This window comes from Cetorhinus maximus, chromosome 12, assembly GCF_964194155.1.
Source record: "Cetorhinus maximus chromosome 12, sCetMax3.hap1.1, whole genome shotgun sequence".
NCBI classification, from domain to species: domain Eukaryota; kingdom Metazoa; phylum Chordata; class Chondrichthyes; order Lamniformes; family Cetorhinidae; genus Cetorhinus; species Cetorhinus maximus.
Window position 1 is genome coordinate 3,944,627 of NC_135890.1, and position 18,909 is coordinate 3,963,535.

An 18,909-nucleotide genomic window follows, 5' to 3' on the forward strand; every position below is an offset into this window, starting at 1 on the left:
TGTGATGGAATACTCTGCACTTGCCTGGATGAGTGCAGCTCCCACAACACTCAGAAGCTCGGCACCATCCAAGACAAAGCAGCCTGTTTAGTCGGCATCCTATCCATCACCTTAAACATTCACTCCTGCCATCACTGACACACAGTGGCAGCAATGTGTACCATCTACAAGATGCACAGCAGCAACTCATCAAGGATCCTTCCAAAACACAAAACCTCTACCATCTAGAAGGACAAGGGCAGCAGATGAATAGGATCACCACCACCTGGAAGTTCCCCTCCAAGTCACTCACTATCCTGACTTGGAATTATATCGCTGTTCCTTCACTGTCGCTGGGTCAAAATCCTGGATCTCTCTCCCTCAGAGCACTATGGGTGTGCCCACACCAGATTGGCCACAATGATTCACGAAGGCAGCTCACCACCACCTTCTCAAGGGCAACTAGGGTTGGTCAACAAATGGCCTCGCCAGTGATGCTCATGTCCCATAAAAAAAGTAGCAAAATAGATAGCAAGCTGATTCCAAATCAGAAAACAGGGGCAGGGGTTAAAAGTAGTTACTCAGATTGACAATGGTGGATATGATGTTCCACAAGGATTGGCACTGTTTGTTTAGATAAATGACTTGGACTGGGAATTATTAGTATTTATATTAAATCATTCCTCCAATTGGAGTGCTGTATTGTCTACTGCACTATAAAATCAAAGTGACGGGCTATAGAGAGCTCTTTATCTTAAAAGGTTTTTCTGCAATGCTGTTAGCATGTTAAATACAAGTAAAGACTATCCCCCTGGAAAAAATAGTCTTAGATTCAACTGTTTTGACTGCAATTAACACAGATAGTAGGTGATTGTTCAAGCAGTACAAGCAATTTTGTTGCATGGGTATATTTCATAAACTTTGTGTTTTGAGGCAAAGAGATTGAAGTAGGGTGTGGAGGAAGTACACTCGCCGCTTAACATTTTAAGCCTGAGATGGATAGCACTGATAAGAGCACTTTGTGTCACCACAAGAATCCCAATCCTCATCAATAAGATCATATCAATCAAAACAAGTTAACCTTCTCTATGACATCCTCAAAGATGCAAAAATATTGTGAAAGGCATTGCTCCCTTCTCCAGGAACAATGTGCAATATATCAGTATCTGGTAACAATGGACTAATTCTATTTATAGACATCAAGCAACCAGAAACTAATTCATATGTAAAGCCTTTGATTAACTGATTTCACTAATCATCACTGAGAAATTAACAAAATTAGTTTAATTCATCTACACCTCTCACCACCACTTAATAGGCGAAAGGTTGCAGTTATCATTTTCTTTACCAAAATTACAAAGGACTGTGTAAAACCTTGAGGACTGGCGTCTAAACAATACACTTCACTACTGTCTAATAATTTTCTGCTTTCAATCCATAATTGTCCCTCTTTTCTCCACATCAACTTCACCTCTGCAATGCTCCATCCTTTTATGTTGGTTTGCACCTTGTTTGTCAATCCCGCAGCAGCTTTGCTGGTACTTCTGGGCCTATCCAACATCCTTAAAGTACGTTGGCTGAGATGGAGGAGAGGTAAACAACAAAAGGTTGAAGAGATGAAAACACAAACAATAGCTCAGAATGAATCACATGTTGTGTCTGCTGCAGTGAAAGCTTTTCCAGGGGCAAATGTGGAAACTCAATTTTCAAACCAGAATGCTCATGGCTATTCCAAAAACTAAACCTACTCAAAATGACCATACAACCATTTTAATATGTTGCACCTAACTTCATATACCTGTTTGATATATGGTGCAAGATTAAATATGTAGCAAGGCTATGCTGCCAATAAGTATTTTCATTTTACTTTGTAAATTTTGCAATTGAGTCTCCATTATTCACCATAATTACAGGAAGGATGTAATAGCTCTGGAAAGAGTGCAGAGGAGGTTTACAAGAATGTTGCCAGGGTTAGAAAAGTGTAGCTACGAGGAGAGATTAGATAGGTTGGGGTTATTTTCCTTAGAACAAAGAAGGCTGAGAGGTGACTTGATTGAGGTGTACAAAATTATGAGGGGAATAGATAGAGTGGACAGGATAAAATTGTTTCCCTTGGTGGAGAATTCCAGAACCAGGGGACATAGATTCAAGGTAAGTGGCAGAAGGTGTAGGGGGGACATGAGGAAGAACCTTTTTACGCAGAGGGTAGTGGGTGTCTGGAATTCGCTGCCCAAGTTGGTGGTAGAGGCAGAAACTCTTTTAAAAAGTATCTGGATCTGCACCTTAAGTGCTGTAAGCTGCAGGGCTATGGGCCGGGTGCAGGAAGGTGGGATTAGAAAGGGCACCTGGGTGTCCTCAGGCTGGCATGGAAAAGATGGGCTAAATGGCCTCCTTCTGTGCTGTAACTTTTCTATGGTTCTATAATGAAGCCAACCACCACTTTCTCCAAAACATAATCAAGATCCTCAAATTCTGGTCCTACACCTAAAGTATAGTAAATACTTTAAACACACTAAACAAAAGAAGCCTTACGTAGCTCTATTCACCAAGAAAATGATGAAATGCAAATGGCAAAAGATGGTATGCAATGTGGTAATGCCTTGTGCAAGGCTTTGTTCTGTTAAAATTCTGCTAAATAATAGATGGTTGGATAGTGTAGGTTCTATTGAATCTTTTGTGTATCAATTTTGTACATTAACAGACAGTGGAAGACATGAATGTTGGTTTAACAAAGGGGCAATTCACACACAAGCTATGCTCAATTCAAAATGGAGATAACGTCCACAAAAAGAAAACTCCTTTGTAAACAAATACAATTCCATGACGAATCATAATGAAACATGATATCACTTGCACATGACAGTGACCCAAATGCCATGCAGCATTTATGTCTTACTTCTTCACAAAGACATTGCTCTTTTATCACATCAAATTTACTGAAATTAAAATCTTGAAGGAGGGCTCTAAGGCAAATCAGAATAGAGGGCCGTTGAGATTAACTGTGACGAGATGAAACAAGATTTGAAATAAAAATTATGCATACAAAAACAGACCACATCTTTCAAAATGTCATTTTGACAGTAGTGAGTTTTTAGACATAGGAATATAGGGACAGGAGAAGACCATTTTGCTCCTTGATTTCCTGTCACTCAGTGAGATCAGGGCTAATGTGTGACCTAACTTCATATACCTGCATTTGCCCAATATCCCTTAATTCTTTTGGTTAACGAAAACCTATCAATTTCAGATTTAATATAACAATTGATCAAGCATTAATTGCCATTTTCAGAACAAAGTTCCAAAATTCCACCATGATTTGTGTTTCCTATTTTCACTCATGTCAAGGTCTGGTTCTAATTTTTTGGGCAATACCATGTTCCTAGATCCCAAACTAATGGAACAGTTTCTCACTATCCACCCTACCTGTTCCCCTTCACATCTTGAAAGCTTTAATCAAATCACCCTTAACCTTCTAAATTCAAGGAAGACAATTTCTATAATCTGCCCTCATAATTTAACCCTTGTTGAATCCACTTATCATTCTGGCCAGTCAACACTGCACTCCCTCCAAGGTCAATGTATTCTTCCTAAGGTGTGGTCCCCAGGACTGCTCACAGCACTCTAGGTATGGTCTAACCTCTAGGTATAGTCTAGCATGGCTTCCACCACTTGTATATAAAAGCCAGCATTCCATTGGCTTTTTTGATTATTTTCTGTGCCTGTTCATATTTTAATGATCTATGTACCTGAACCCTCAAGTTTCCTTGGATATCCACTGTTCATACTATTCATCATTTAGAAAGCGCCCTGCTCTATCCCTTTTATGTGAAAAGTAGATGACCTCACCAACACTGTATAGAACATTGGTCAGCCTCAACTGGAGTATTGTGTCCAGTTCTAGGCAACACACTAGGAAAGACATGAAGTGCAAAAAAGATTCATGAAAATGTTTCTAGGGATGAGGAGCTTCAGTTACGTAGATAGATTAGAAAGGTTGGGACTGTTTTCCTTGTAGAAGAGAAGGCTGAGATTTGATAGAAGTATTCAAAATCATGGGGGGTTCTGGACAGTGTAGATAGGGAGAATCTGTTCCCATTGTTGGAAGGATCGAGAACCAAAGGGCACAGATTTTAGGTAATTGGCAAAAGAAGCAATGGCGACACCAGGAGAAACTTTTTCATGCAGCAAGTGGTTGAGATCTGGAATGCACTGCCTGAGAGTGTGGTGGAGGCAGGTTCAATCGAGGCATTCAAGAGGGAGTTGGATTATTTATTATCTGAAAAAGGAAGAATGTGCAGAGCTACGGGGAGAAGGCCAGGGAGTGGCACTAGGTGAATTGCTCCTTTGGAGAGCTGGCACAGACACAACTGGCCAACTGCCCTCCTTCTGTGCTGAAACCATTCTGTGATTTTGATTCTGTGATCCTCTGTGACCTCACATTTACCTACATTGCAATCCATTTGCCGCAATCATCACTGTCATTGTCCACCACTCGAATTGAAGTTGTTTTATGATACAACAATTGCAATGTTCTCTGACAATTAATACTGACCATGATTTCGCTTTAAAGAAATTAACAATTGAAATTTGAACAGTAAATTACTGCAGTTTAGCTCAATCTTAGACTGGTCCTTCTAACAAATTTGAGGCTTGATTTTATTTACAATGTTCATCATATGACACATAGTTAAGCACATAGAAATTGATCATCGAGATGGCCAAAAAATGGGTTGTATAATTCCACACATGCGCTCGAACTATTATTCCAGAGATAATTCTAGGTACGTGGTCATTTTCTTCACCATATTGTCAAGACTATTCCACACAAGACAATAAGAGGAACACGTGCATCCGTGCGCTCAGTCCAATATGTATTTCCCATGAGGTGGATATGCTGAAGTGAAACAGAGGTGGCTGAATTCACTTAAAAGGGCAGTGTACCCATAATAATGCTGTTTGTAAACCACCTCCTTGTTGGCGCTATTACCTCAACTGTGAAGTCGCCCCACTACAAGTGTTTAATTCCAGGTAAAATTAATAAAATGCCATTGCAAAAACATGCATTGCGAGTGATATCAGGAAAATGTGCACGATATTATGGCAGTGTTACAGGTGAACTGTCAGAACAGGTGTCCCTGGTTTCTCCAGGAAGTGAACTTGCGGGGTAAGTTTCCAAAACTCCTCCTCCCCTGTAATGTTGCTGTAACACCCTCCCTTTAAGGTCGTCTTTCTCTGACTATACGTCCATTTAGTTTATCAACTTTTAAAGGTTAGCTCAGAAAATCCACACTTAAAAACCTGCGCCCAAATCTGTTTCTGAATTATTGACAGATCCGGGAATGATTGACAAATACACACACACACACACACACACATTCATTTGGTTTCAAGCGGACTGTAATTTGCTTTCACCTGTCGGCTACACTGCCACAAACCCCACTGTGCCTCGGCTTCTATTGTTTGTTTACCAGACATATAACATCACATATAATAAATCTGTGCTTTTGCTTTGTGGGATTTAAAGCACTGCTGTTATACCCATGATGTTATCAGTAAAGCGGCTGAGACAATAAAGGGAGTGCGTTCAATCGCTGGCCACAAGCATCAGCTGCACAACTTGTTTGTTAACCAGATTCCGAATATATTGAGGGGGAAAAAATCTCTCAAAACTACCGGCTTAATTTTAATAGAGGAAATGGCACTCATTGACTGCATCACGCCATTAAAATGACTTAAACACTTGACAGTACCATGCCAGAAGATTTAACCATTTAGCAAAACCGATTGGTTTTTTTTTAAACAATTTGACAAAACAAGAAACCAAAACCCAACACAGTTTAAATTCTGAGGCAGCATTCTGGAAACTGGAATAACAGATTTAATGTCAGAATCATCAAGTCGTTTTAGATCAGTGTGGCAGAGCGACCGAACGGTGTATTTTAATCTAAAAGGGTTATTTCAAATACAACAAAAACAGAGACGTGGAAATAATGAATAGTCCCTTATGAATGACAGGGGGCTGATGCTACTCCAAACGCCTTCTGCTTGATGGGGTGGTGAGGGGGGGGGAATGATGGATTCTGTGGATAAATAAATAGCACAGTCGCTGTATTCTCCCCAAGCACTGAGAATACAGCATCTCTCCTCATTAAATCATGGCAGACAGAGGGGACGGACAGAGAGCAATTGCTGGGACTCACCTTTTCACAGGCTGGGAGCCCTGACACCACAGCAGCGATGAGAAGCGAGCCCAGGATGAAAGCGCTCACCACCCAGGTGCCAGAAGCAGCCTCTGGCACAAACAGCTGGCTGCCTCTCCTCGCTGTCGATTGCATCGCGAACCCGCCTCAATCACTGCAAACAAACACAGGTTAGAGGGGATCTCTGGATTCTGCTTCCTATATTAAACCCCCACCCCCGCCCCCCTCCTCCTCCTCCTCCTCCTCCTGTCTCTGCTACACATCAACCAAAATCCCTTTCCTCCTCCTCCCTCCACCTCCCTCCTCCACCCAGACTGCGCGTGCCCTTCCAGGGAACCGGCCGGCACGTCATGCGCGCGCCCGCCACGCCGCGCGCCCCCGAGGCCTGGCGGGCGCACACGAGCGCGCACCGGGGCTCCACACTGCCTCGGGCACGGCCCGGGGGGAAGGGTTGGAATGCCTTATCCTACATTTCGAACTTGGTTTGTGTTTGTGGGTCTGCGCCTGATTTATTAAAGCATCCTCTGCGATCACCGTCAGGACATTGCATGTCCCTAAATGTGGATCACAGGCTCACACCCTGGCTTCCTGCCTAACCCAGTGTTTCCCAGAATATGGAATCAGTGTTACTTCCTCCATCCTTCCAGCTCCAAACCACGCCCCCCCCCCCCCAAGCCTGCAAATAGAACATCACTTTTTCTTTACAGAAAGCACCAGCTGAGAATTAAGATTTATGCTTCAGCCCTGATAATGTAATGCTTTGTGCCAAAATTTGAAATAAACCATCAACATAAATAACCGTAAGTAAACAACTTAAGTATTGAATCAAATAGACCTATATTCCCCAGAGTCTCTAGACCTCTTTTTTTTTATTCATCCACAGGATGTGGACTTCTCCGGCTGGGCCAGCATTTATTGCCCATCCCTAGTTGCCCTTGAGAAGGTGGTAGTGATCTGCCTTCTTAACCCGCTGCATTCCATGTGGTGTAGGTACACCCACAGTGCTGTTAGGGAGGGAGTTCCAGCATTTTGACCCAGCGACTGTGAAGGAACAGCCGATATGTTTCCAAGTCAGGATGGTGAGTGACTTGGAGGGTAACTTCCAGGTGGTGGAGTTCCCATCTACCTGCTGCCCTTGTACTTCTACAGATGGTAGCGTTCGTGGGTTTTGAAGGTGCTGTCGAAGGAGCCTTGGTGAATTCCTGCAATGCATCTTATAGATGGTACACGCTGCTGCTACTGTGGGTCAGTAGTGGAGGGAGTGAATGTTTGTGGATGTGGTACCAATCAAGTGGGCTGCTTTGTCCTAGATGGTGCCAAGCTTCCTGAGTGTTGTGGGAGCTGCACTCATCCAGGCAAGTGGGGAGTATTCCATCACACTCCTGACCTGTGCCTTGTAGATGGTGGACAGGCTTTGGGGAGTCAGGAGGTGAGTTTCTCATCGCAAGATTCCTAGCCTCTGTCCTGCTCTTGTAGCCACAGTATTTATATGGCTAATTTAGTTCAGTTTCTGGTAAATGGTAACCCCCAGGATGTTGATGGTGGGGGATTCAGTGATGGTAATGCCAATGAGCATCAAAGGGCATTGGTTGTATTCTTTCTTGTTGGAGATGGTCATTGCCTGGCACTTGTGTGGCACGAATGTTATTTGCCACTTGTCAGCCCAAGCCTGAATATTGTCCAGGTCTTGCTGCATTTGGACATGGACTGCTTCAGTATCTGAGGAGTCGTGAATGGTGCTGAACATTGTGCAATCATCAGTGAACATCCCCACTTCTGACCTTATGATGGAAGGAAGGTCATTGATGAAGCAGCTGAAGATGGTTGGGCCTAGGACACTATCCTGAGGAACTCCTGCAGTGATGTCCTGGAGCTGAGATGATTGACCTCCAACAACCACAACCATCTTCCTTTGTGCTAGGTATGACTTCAACCAGTGGAGAGTTTTCCCCCTGATTCCCATTGACTCCAGTTTTGCTAGGGCTCCTTGATGCCACACTCAGTCAAATGCTGCCTTGATGTCAAGGGCAGTCACTCTCACCTCACCTCGAGAGTTCAGCTCTTTTGTCCATGTTTGAACCAAGGCTGTAATGTGGTCAGGAGCTTAGTGGCCCTGGCGGAACCCAACCTGGGTGTCAGTGAGCAGGTTATTGCTCAGCAAGTGCCGCTTGATAGTGCTGTTGATGACCCCTTCCATTACTTTACTGATGATAGAGAGTAGACTGATGGAGTAGTAATTGGCCAGCTTGGATTTGTCCTGCTTTTTGTGTACAGGACACACTTGGGCAATTTTCCACATAGCCGGGTAAATGCCAGTGTTGTAGCTATACTGGAACAGCTTGGCTAGGGGTGCAGCAAGTTCTAGAGCACAAGTCTTCAGTACTATTGCCGGAATGTTGTCAAGACCCTTAGCCTTTGCACTTTCCAGTGCCTGCAGCTGATTCTTCATATCATGTGGAGTGAATCGAATTGGCTGAAGACTGGCATCTGTGATGCTGGGGACCTCCAGAGGAGGCCGAGATGGATCATCCACTCGGCACTTCTGGCTGAAGATTGTTGCAAATGCTGCAGCCTTATATTTTGCACTGATGCGCCAGGCTCCTCCATCATTGAGGATTTGTGGCATCTCCTCCTCCAGTGAGTTATTGTCCACCACCATTCATGATTGGATGTGGCAGGACTGCAGAGCTTAGATCTGATCCGTTGGCTGTGGGATTGCTTAGCTCTGCCTATCACTTGCTTCTTATGCTGTTTTGCATGCAAGTAGCCCTGTGTTGTAGCTTCACCAGGTTGACACCTCATTTTTAGGTATGCCTGGTGCTGCTCCTGGCATGTCCTCCTGCACTCTTCATTGAATCAGGGTTGATCCCCTGGCTTGATGGTAATGGTAGAGTGGGGGATATGCCGGGCTATGAGGTTACAGATTGTGTTCGAGTACAATTCTGCTGCTGCTCATGGCCCACAGCACCTCATGGATACTCAGTCTTGAGTAGCTAGATCTGTTCGAAATTTATCCCATTTAGCATGGTGGTAGTGCCACACAACATGATGGAGGGTATCCTCAATGTGAAGCCGGGACTTTCTCTCCACAATGACTGTGCAGTGCTCATTCCTACCCATACTGTCATGGACAGATGCATCTGCGGCAGGCAGGTTGGTGAGGATAAGGTCAAATATGTTTTTCCCTCTTGTTGGTTTCCTCACCACCTGTTGCAGGCCAGTCTAGCAGCTATGTCATTTAGGACTCTGCCAGCTAGGTCAGTAGTGGTGCTACCGAGCCACTCTTGGTGATGGGCATTGAAGTCCCCCACCCAGAGTACATTATGCACCCTTGCCACCCTCAGTGCTTCCTCCAAGTGGTGTTCAACATGGAGGAGCACTGATTCATCAGCTGAGGGAGGGTGCTATGTGGTAATCAACATGAGGTTTCCTTGCCCATGTTTGACCTGATGCCATGAGACTTCATGGGGTCCAGAGTCGATGTGAGGACTCCCAGGGCAACTCCCTCCCGACTGTATACCGCTGTGCCACCACCTATGCTGGACCTGTTTTGCCGGTGGGACAGGACATACCCAGGGACGGTGATGATGGTGTCTGGGACATTTTCTGTAAGGTATGATTCTGTGAGGATGACTATGTCAGGCTGTTGCTTGACTAGTCTGTGAGACAGCTCTCCCAATTTTGGCACTGGCCCCCAGATGTTAGTAAGGAGGGTTTTGCAGGGTTGACTGAGCTGAGATTGCCGGTGTCATTTCCGGTGCCTAGGTCAATGCCGGGTGGTCTGTCTTGTTTCATTCCTTTTTTGTGACTTTGTAGCAGTTTGTTATAACTGAGTGGCTTTTCAGTGGGTATTTAAGAGTCAACCACTTTGCTGTAGGTCTGGAGTCACGTAGGTAAGGACGACAGAATTCCTTCCCTAAACCAATCGACAATGGTTCCATGGTCATCATTAGACTTTTAATTCCAGATTTTTATTCAATTCTGTGCCATGGCAGGATTCGAACCCAGGTTCCCAAAGCATTACTCTGGGCCTCTGGATTACTAGTCTAGCGACAATAGCACTATGCCATCGCGTTGGACCTCTTTGAAAAGTTTAATGTTATTAAGAGACTCGATGCTAGGAGGATGTTTTCCCTGGCTGGAGGGTCTTAGTCTCAGAAAAAGGGTCAGCCATTTAGGACTGAGATGAGGAGAAATATCTTCATTCAGAGGGTTGTGGATGGTTAGAATTCTCTACCCCAGAGTGTTGTGAATGTTCAGTCACTGGGTATATCAAGGTTGAAATGGGTGGTTTTTGGATATCTGGGGAATGAAGGGATATGGGGATGGTGTGGGAAGGTGGAGTTGAGTTATAAGATCAGCCATGAGCAAGCTCCAGGAGATTGGCTCTTGGGTGAACTTGAAATTGGAACAGGTTGGGGAGAGCCCTTCTCCCATTTTCCAACATATGGTTGTGTATTGCCTTGGCTCCTTAGGTGACATGCAGGTGGTTCGATGGTTGTCTTTCTGTCTCTGACCAGCTTTTTGCTGAATTTTTAAGGTAGACCATAAAAATGGCTTCCTCACCATGTGACCTGGACAAGTTCAAAATCCTTTTTCCAAAAACAGGTGGTGTGTTGATTACGCCTCCTGTGTTGTTATTGACACTTCAACATTCACCCAGTCAGGTTTGTATGAGAGACAATCATAATACAATGGAAGGTTGATGGGACCCACTCACATTCGTCTAACACACATTGAGTTTCGATGTTTCTTTTGTCCATGCTGAGGCGTGCTATAGTTCTTTTGTTGATGGGCCATCCTTAAACAAAGGGATGTGGGAATTCTCTAGATGGCTGTAAGTGTCCATATTTATTTAGGTATTTGCTTAAGATTCAGGACTGACTGGAGCTCAGAAGCCAAAAGGTCACATGGTTTGCAATGGCCATTTTAATAGACTGTTTGTGTTCAAACTTTTTGAAGTAGTGACTGGAAATTCATAATATACCGGAACATGACATTAGGTTTAAAACACGAGGGGCTGGATTTTCGCTACTGAAGCAGGCAGTTCAAGTCGAGAAATTTCCCGACTTACTGGACCCGGCTTGGTGACAAGTATTCCAAAATCCAAATCGCACAATTTTCGCTCTGGGGGTGGGGCAAGATGGAGTCAGACCCACTGAGTCCAGAAGCAAAGCATAGGCAGCCAGGGAGGTGAGTGCTGAGGCAAGCTGGTTAGAGGCTCACTTCAGTTCTCTGGGACTTTGTCCTAGCTGATTTAGAAGCTGTTAGGCTCTCTAACCCTGACCCCTCATGCCCCCTCATGACCCCAACCATCCCACATAGCCCCTCATATGCTTTGCGTCACCTCCATAGCCACTTACCCACTATCCACCATGAGCAGACCTCAGGAGACTTGTGGTGATTAAAAAATATAAACTTCTAACAATTTAATACAGCTCTCACTCCTACACACTTGATAGTGAAAAAACTCCCATTCATAGAACCCATTCAAATCTTTAAATCTCTTAACGTAGTTAATCTCTCATAAAAACAAACTTTCATTCAGAACCCACATCAAAAGCAGTTAATTCTTTATTAGCATTGCTAAACTGTCAGTAAAAGTGTGAATTCAGTTCCCCTGCTGAAATAATTGTAGGTTTTGAAACTCAGCCAAGCATTCATAATGACATAGTCATGGCCCTTGGGAAATTTTCAATGAAGAACACTATTGAAATTGCGTAACCAGGTGCTACTGCTATTTTTAACCTGCAGCAGGTAGTCTGTCAATCAAAGTAGTCCATTAACTCTCAGTGACAACTGCAACCTGTTTTTTCTTCAAGTTTAAAGAGCAGGGTATTTTTAAAAAAACTTCAAGGCAAGTGTGTTTAGCTCTACTCCATCAATTTGTGACTCCCACATTGATGGTTAAGGCCCTTGGAAAAGCCAAAATGTGTTTTGGTTGAACTCAGCACTGAGTTCAAATGGTCCTGCTGAGTTCTGGTTACCCTCCTGTGTGAGTCTATTCCCCTTTCCATTTCCTGCAAAAAATTCAGATTTCAGTGAGCTCAGCCAGGCACTGCTAGCCAGGGAACAAGGTTAAACTAGTTACCTAATTAATTAACTGCAGCTGCCTCTACCAGGGAGCTTGTTTAACACTGACTAAGACTGAAAAAAAACACAGTTTACCGTTACAGTTATGTTAAATGCTAAATGCAAACTTGATTAGATTTTAGAAAGAGATCAATCCTTAAAACTTCCTCACGTACCAAATTCCCGGATTTAAGCACTCGGTCTCCGCACTCAATCTCCAGCTGTCACCTTTGCGCGACTTTCTACAACATTCTCACATACAGAAAGGTTTCTCAGAACAGTTTGCAGGGCGGAAGACCAGGCAGAAACCATGGAACATTTGAGGTATTATCCTAATTTATTTAAAATTTTGTAAGTGCAAAGCTTTTCGGGCATTCTCCTTCCACTGGTCTCTCCAGGATACATACTTGCCTGTAGCTGAGAAGATGGACGGAAGATCTATGCCTACATTAGTGATTGTCTACTCTAAACTAATCCGTGAGCTGCTCCCCAACATGGCAAAGATCCAATTGGTTTAGTGACAGACTCACAATTATGGCATTGCATCTCCAAACTCATCACCATCCATGTTTAATCTTTTTAGTTTTCCCCTTTCTCACATTTACTTTTATTTGTTCTTGGGCTAGAAGGCAGCATTTAATGTCCATTCCTTATTGCCTGGAGAAGGTGGTGATGAGCTTTAACTTAAACCTGCAGTAGCCGCCATTTTCCTGTGATGGTACTTCAAACCTTTCATTGGACAATATAAGCACCTGCATATTGTTTGGGGAAAATACTCAGCATAAGAGCAATTAGGCTTTTAAAGTGGAGTATTTATCTAAATGTCCATGTTTTATCCCCAAACATGATAAATTAAAAGTATATCCACCTCAGCAACAACCTTACATTGTATTTACCTTTAACATGGTAAAATTCCCAAAGCACTTTACAGGAGTGTTATCAAACGCAATTTGACACTAGGCCACATCAGGAAATATTATGGCAAATGACCAAAGCTTGGTCAAAGATAAAGCAAAATACTGAGGATGCTGGAGATCCAAAATAAAAAACAGAAAGTGCTGGAAAAATTCAGCAGGTCTGATGGCATCTGTGGAGAGAGAAACGGAGCTAACATTTTGTGTCTGTATGACTCTTCTTCGGAACTGCTTGGTCAAAGAGGTAGGTTTTAAAGAGCATCTTAAAGGAGGAAATTGAGGTAGAGAGTGAAAGAGGTTTAGCCGGGAGGATTCCAGAGCCAAGCACCTCCATTAGATCAACAAATTTAGCCAATAACTGGCTGTGTCAAAGAGGTTTCCTGGTTCAATCCCCAGTTTATGCTAACACAGAAACAGCCAATGATATTCCAAGCCAGCAGAAACATGCTATACTTGCCCTCAGTACTCATTTATAAAGGAAGGAAAAAGTTAGCCTCATTGTAGTCCTAATTGCCACCTAGGGACCTGAGTTCATGTATAGATATGTGGAAATGAAGCAAGGACAGAATTGCATTTGGCTATGATACCCAATTCACTGAAAATGCCTGGCAACACTCATAGTCAATGCTCAAACATGAACGATAGTCACTTAGACGAGATATTGGAGGGTGACTAGTGTTCATGGAGTCACATACTGGCAAAGAGTTACCAGGAAAGGAATGGAAGGAGATTGCATCAGAGAAAAACGCTAACAAAACTAAAGCATTCCACCAATAACATCATTGAAATTTCATAATTATAACACAACAAATACAATTTAGATTGTTGGAGTACTAAGTTTTTTCTACAACAGGCTGCTATGTTTAAATTGAAAATGGCAAACATCATTTTTTTTATTAATTTCAATTAAAAGCTTATAATATAAGGATCTTGGTGATGCTGTGGGTTAAACACTGGCATATTCCGTCTGGGAACATGGGGCTAACTTCTGCCCAGACTGTTGCGATAAGAGTCTCTTCTGTCTGCTGATTACATGAAAGCCAGCATGAGAAATGGAAAAATGACACTCTGGTGTGGTAGCAACTGCTGTTTTCAGGTTGAGCAGGCACAATGTTTGGCCTGAGCTCTATTTTGCATCTAACTGTGCTATAACTGATCCAGAAGTATTTGAAGTTGATAGATTATCCAAAATAGGAAATGTCAGATTCATCAGCATGAACATTAATTTGTAACGTAACGCAATAGATCATTTTCCATGGACATTGATTAGAAGTGTGCTGTGACTGTCGGAGGGGAAGATTTCCTATTTTATGTCCAGGCCAAATGCATGGCTGAGTGAGTTCTGAAGAAGAGTCATACTGACTCAAAACTTTAACTGTTTCTCTCTCCACAGATGCTGCCAGACCTGTTGAATTTTTCCAGTATTTTCTATTTTTATCTCCATCCCTCTTTGACCTTGCTGCATCTGGGAAATTGATGCTCTCCAAGTACGATGAAGAGGAAGATTGGCTTGAATGAATTTTGTAGGCAGAATTCTTGGGGGCAATTTTAACTCTTGGTACAATGAGTGAGATTGAATTGCTGACTACAGGTCATTTTGTTTTTTAAGAGGCATGTGCAAATCAAACCTTGCCACTCAATGTGCCCTTGCATTTGGGGTAAATTAATTCATTTACATTGTACTCGTTCCAAAATATATTTAGCCAAACAGAGCGGAAGAAAGACTTGCCTCTCTCTCAGTGTTATTCTGCAGCTGCTAAAGAGCCACATGTGGCTTGAACAACACAATGTGATCCATCCCTTATTTAGAGCTTTATAAAAAGACTTACAAAACTGTACTTATTTTCTCTTTAGAAAGGAAGATTAAGGGCAATATGATTCAGACTTATTAAATGCTAAGAGACACGGGTGAATGTTGATGTAAGCAGGCCACTTAACTTGGATTATAAACATAAAACTTCAAATTAGCAGATTAAAATGAATAAACTTCAAGTAAAACTCGTGTTGAGGCAATTTTTATTTGGTAGAGGAGTGGATATGAGGAACAGGCAGCAAATAAAAGGAGGCAATGGTGTTATTTTCTTCGTCAATTCTTCTTCAAAATAGGTAAGGATAAACATCTGGTTAGAAATTAAATTAAAGTTCATAAGATTGGGTATTCTCTAAGGTAATCAAATGTTCCATCAGGCATGATAATCCTGTGCTCTTTAGATAGAAATGGTTTCTGTGAGACAGCACAACAAGGTTGAATAGTTCAGTTTGATAGTGGTTGGCTGTATTGCCTTTGAGCACTAAAAAGATAAGTATACATGTGGAAGACATTCACTCTACTTAATTCATCTTTCCATAGAAACCCATCGTTCTCTATTCCAGCATCCAACTAACTCTTGAGTAAATCCAGTTTTTACCTCCACTAACCTGCCCAGAAGACCATTCTAGATTATTACTGTCTGAAATCACGCTCACTGAATCAGTTCTTAACGTCTCTTGGTAGATTTTTAGTACTTGGAGCGAGGGACTTCAGTTACATGAAGAGACGAGTGAAGCTGGGTCAATAGCCAGAAAACACAGATTTAAAGTGATTGACAAAATGATTCTTTCTCACCTCTGAGTTGGAATTGTGGGTTCAAGACCCACATCAGCACTTGCACACACAACCTAGGCTAACACTCCATTGCAATACTGAGAATGTTCTCAGCTAACATGTTAGCATGTCTCCCAATCCTGAGGTTCAGATGAATATTTAAGATCCCATTGCATTCTTTGAAGAAGAACAGTGTGTCAAAATTCCTCCCTCAACCAAAAACAGATTAACTTGGTCATTGGTTCAGTTATTGTTTGTAAGATCTCGCTATGTGCAAATTGGCAGCAGACTCAGCTACACAACAACAGTGACTACCCTTGAAAGGAATTAATTGAATTTGAAGCACTTTGAAATGATTTTAAGCGATTTGAAAACATCCTAAATAAATGCAAGTTCTTTCTGTGACCTGTGTTGCCTTATCCCGTAAATAAAGTTTACCTTGCAATAGTGCTTTGGGTTAACGTTTTTTTTTACTACATTTAATACCTTAATAACTGTAGCAAATTCTCTTTCATTCATCCCCTTTGAAGGCTGAAGAGTGACGTTTTTTGTAACCATAACAGCTTTCTAAAATAAAGTCTTGCTTTTCTATAGCGCCTTTCATGAGCTCAGGATATCCCAAAACACTTCAAGAGGCTTAAAATGAAGTAAGTGTAGTCACCGATCCAATGTAGGCAATGTGGGAACCAAAATGAGCACAGCAAGATCCCATAAACAGCAATGGGATAATGGTTAAATAATTTGTTCCTTAGTGGTAAAAACAAAAAACTGGGGATGCTGGAAATCCAAAACAAAAAATAAAAAATACCTGGAAAAACTCAGCAGGTCTGGCAGCATCGGCGGAGAAGAGTACAGTTGACGTTTCGAGTCCTCATGACCCTTCTTAGTTCTACTTAGTTCTGTTGAAGGGTCATGAGGACTCGAAACGTCAACTGTACTCTTCTCCGCCGATGCTGCCAGACCTGCCGAGTTTTTCCAGGTATTTTTTATTTTTTGTTTTGTTCCTTAGTGGTGTTAGTTGAGGGATAAATATTGGTCAAGTATTTATACTGAACTGCCTATGAAATTCCTTAGCTAAAATCACAAAATGTTAAACTGTAGAAATTCAACAAAAATTGTCAGGGGAAAATCTTGTCAGTTTTATAAAATGCTACCAAACAAGTATTATTAATGTAACGTCTAACATTAGCATTTTTATAAATCAGAAAATATCAACTTTTGTTTGAATTATGAGAATAATGTATTTTTTATAGAATATATTACAGCACAGGAGGCCATTCAGTCCATCGAGTCTGCACCAGCTCTTTTGAAGAGAAATCGAGTGAATTCCACTCTCCTGCTCTTTCCCCGTATCTCTGCAAGGTATTTTTTTGCTTTCAACTAATAATTCAATTCTCTTTTGGAAAGCTACAATCGAATCTATTTCCACCACCCAATCAAACAGGGCATTTCAAATCCTATACGCCTGCTGTTGTCATGATTTATTTTAAACAACTTCCTTCAAAATATGTTTGCAGTGAAATTGGCAAGTTCTGTCTAATCTGAGATGTAATACAGTTCCACAGCATCTGAAATGTAAAAGCACTTTAATGTTTCCTTAGACAAAACTGATCGATTTTGATATTTTGACATTATTTTTGAAAAGCTTGCCGGCCAAAGCTCTTTTTTAAAATCATTTAGTCATAAATGTATTCCAAAAACAATTGGACAGGCGGTTATGTCTCAATTGACAACTGCAAGGAAATGAATTATCGCACCAAACAAGTATTATTAATGTAACGTCAAACATTAGCATTTAACTTGTGAATTCAGTGGGGGTAATGCTTTATTTCATTTCTTTCATTTCCTGACCTAAATTCAAAACTATAATTTTGATCACGGATTAATTAAAATCTCATTTACCCCCATTTTTGTTTTGACAAAAGGACTGGAAATCTGAACTAAAGCAGAAAATGCTGAAAATACACAGCAAAGCAGTCAGCATCTGAAAGGGATTAACACCTCAGTTTTAATATTGTCAGCAGAATCAATTATTCCTGATGAAATTAACCTATCCTTAGCTCAGGTGCTTTCTGTACATTTCAAACATTTACATAAAATAAAAACAGAAAATGCTGGAAGTATAGAACAGGGTCTGCAAGTACCTGAAAGGGGGAAGTATATTAACATTTCAGTTTTGATTCTTCAGCCAAAGTAGCCAATTTTTTGTTTGTCTGCACTCAGCTGTACATTGCTTCTGGTGCAGTAAATTGGATGTAAACTGTCTTCAGCTTGATTCTGTTTGAAAGCAGTAATTATGTGTAATTTAGCTGATTTATGTTGTACTAATGTTCTAAGAAAATTCAGGCACTTTTGTTCTGATTTACATCGACAATGACTTCAAAGCATAATGTGCAAGTTATTTCAAACTTAACAATTACTGGGAGGACAATTTGAAACATAATTCAATCAAAACATAACTTTGCTATAGAGAAAACAAAGTGAAAAACTTACATTTGCATAGTACCAGGTATGACAAAGCATGTTACAGCCAAATGAAATATTTTCTTTAAGTATAGTCACTGTTGTAATAAAGAAATTCAACTTGCACAAAATGGGTGGTGTGACCTGAATATGTGCTCAAGGAGGAGGCATGAGCAAAGTTGATGTTTGTGCTGCGTTTGCCAAGATTCCTGCACCACCTATGATGTTGATTGGCAGCTTGATGATTAAAGAGTGACAAATTGGGCATTGATGACACCCTTTAAAGGCACTCTGCTCCTTTTAGAGGGTGGGCTTTAGCTGCGGTATTCTGGATTAAAGTTGAGTAGGTGAAATGGCAGGCAAAGGCATTGCAAGTATCCTTCCCCACTTCCACCTTTCTGATGTTGCTTTTGGTTGAGGAGGAGCCGGAGGAGGGGCTCTGCTATTTCTCCTGATGGCAGGAGTCTTCGTCACATGGCTGAACTGGTCAGAGGTGTTGAAATTGGTGAATGCCAGGAGAATACAGCAGACTGCAATGCCGAATGAAATTTCGTGATCCCACTATAGCTATGAAGTTAAGACTCCTACTTAAATCTCTCTTACTCTCCCCTTAGTCCGGTGGCACTTACAAGCCTTCCTTGCCCCGCTTCTAATCACGCTCCTCCAATCACAGTAACACACTTCACTCTACCTCTTC

The 18,909-nt window shown here is 41.8% G+C and overlaps 1 protein-coding gene across 1 annotated transcript in view; it reads right to left on the reverse strand.

Annotated features, from left to right (window-relative positions):
- elapor2b (endosome-lysosome associated apoptosis and autophagy regulator family member 2b) overlaps positions 1-6,401 on the reverse strand; it is a 120,860-nt gene extending 114,459 nt beyond the window's left edge. Inside the window, exon 1 of the mRNA XM_078552903.1 lies at positions 6,180-6,401. Within this exon, the coding sequence (XP_078409029.1) occupies positions 6,180-6,314 (135 nt within the window). The 5' untranslated portion in view covers positions 6,315-6,401. The remainder of the gene's footprint in view (positions 1-6,179) is intronic.
- Positions 6,402-18,909: the final 12,508 nt, after the last annotated feature.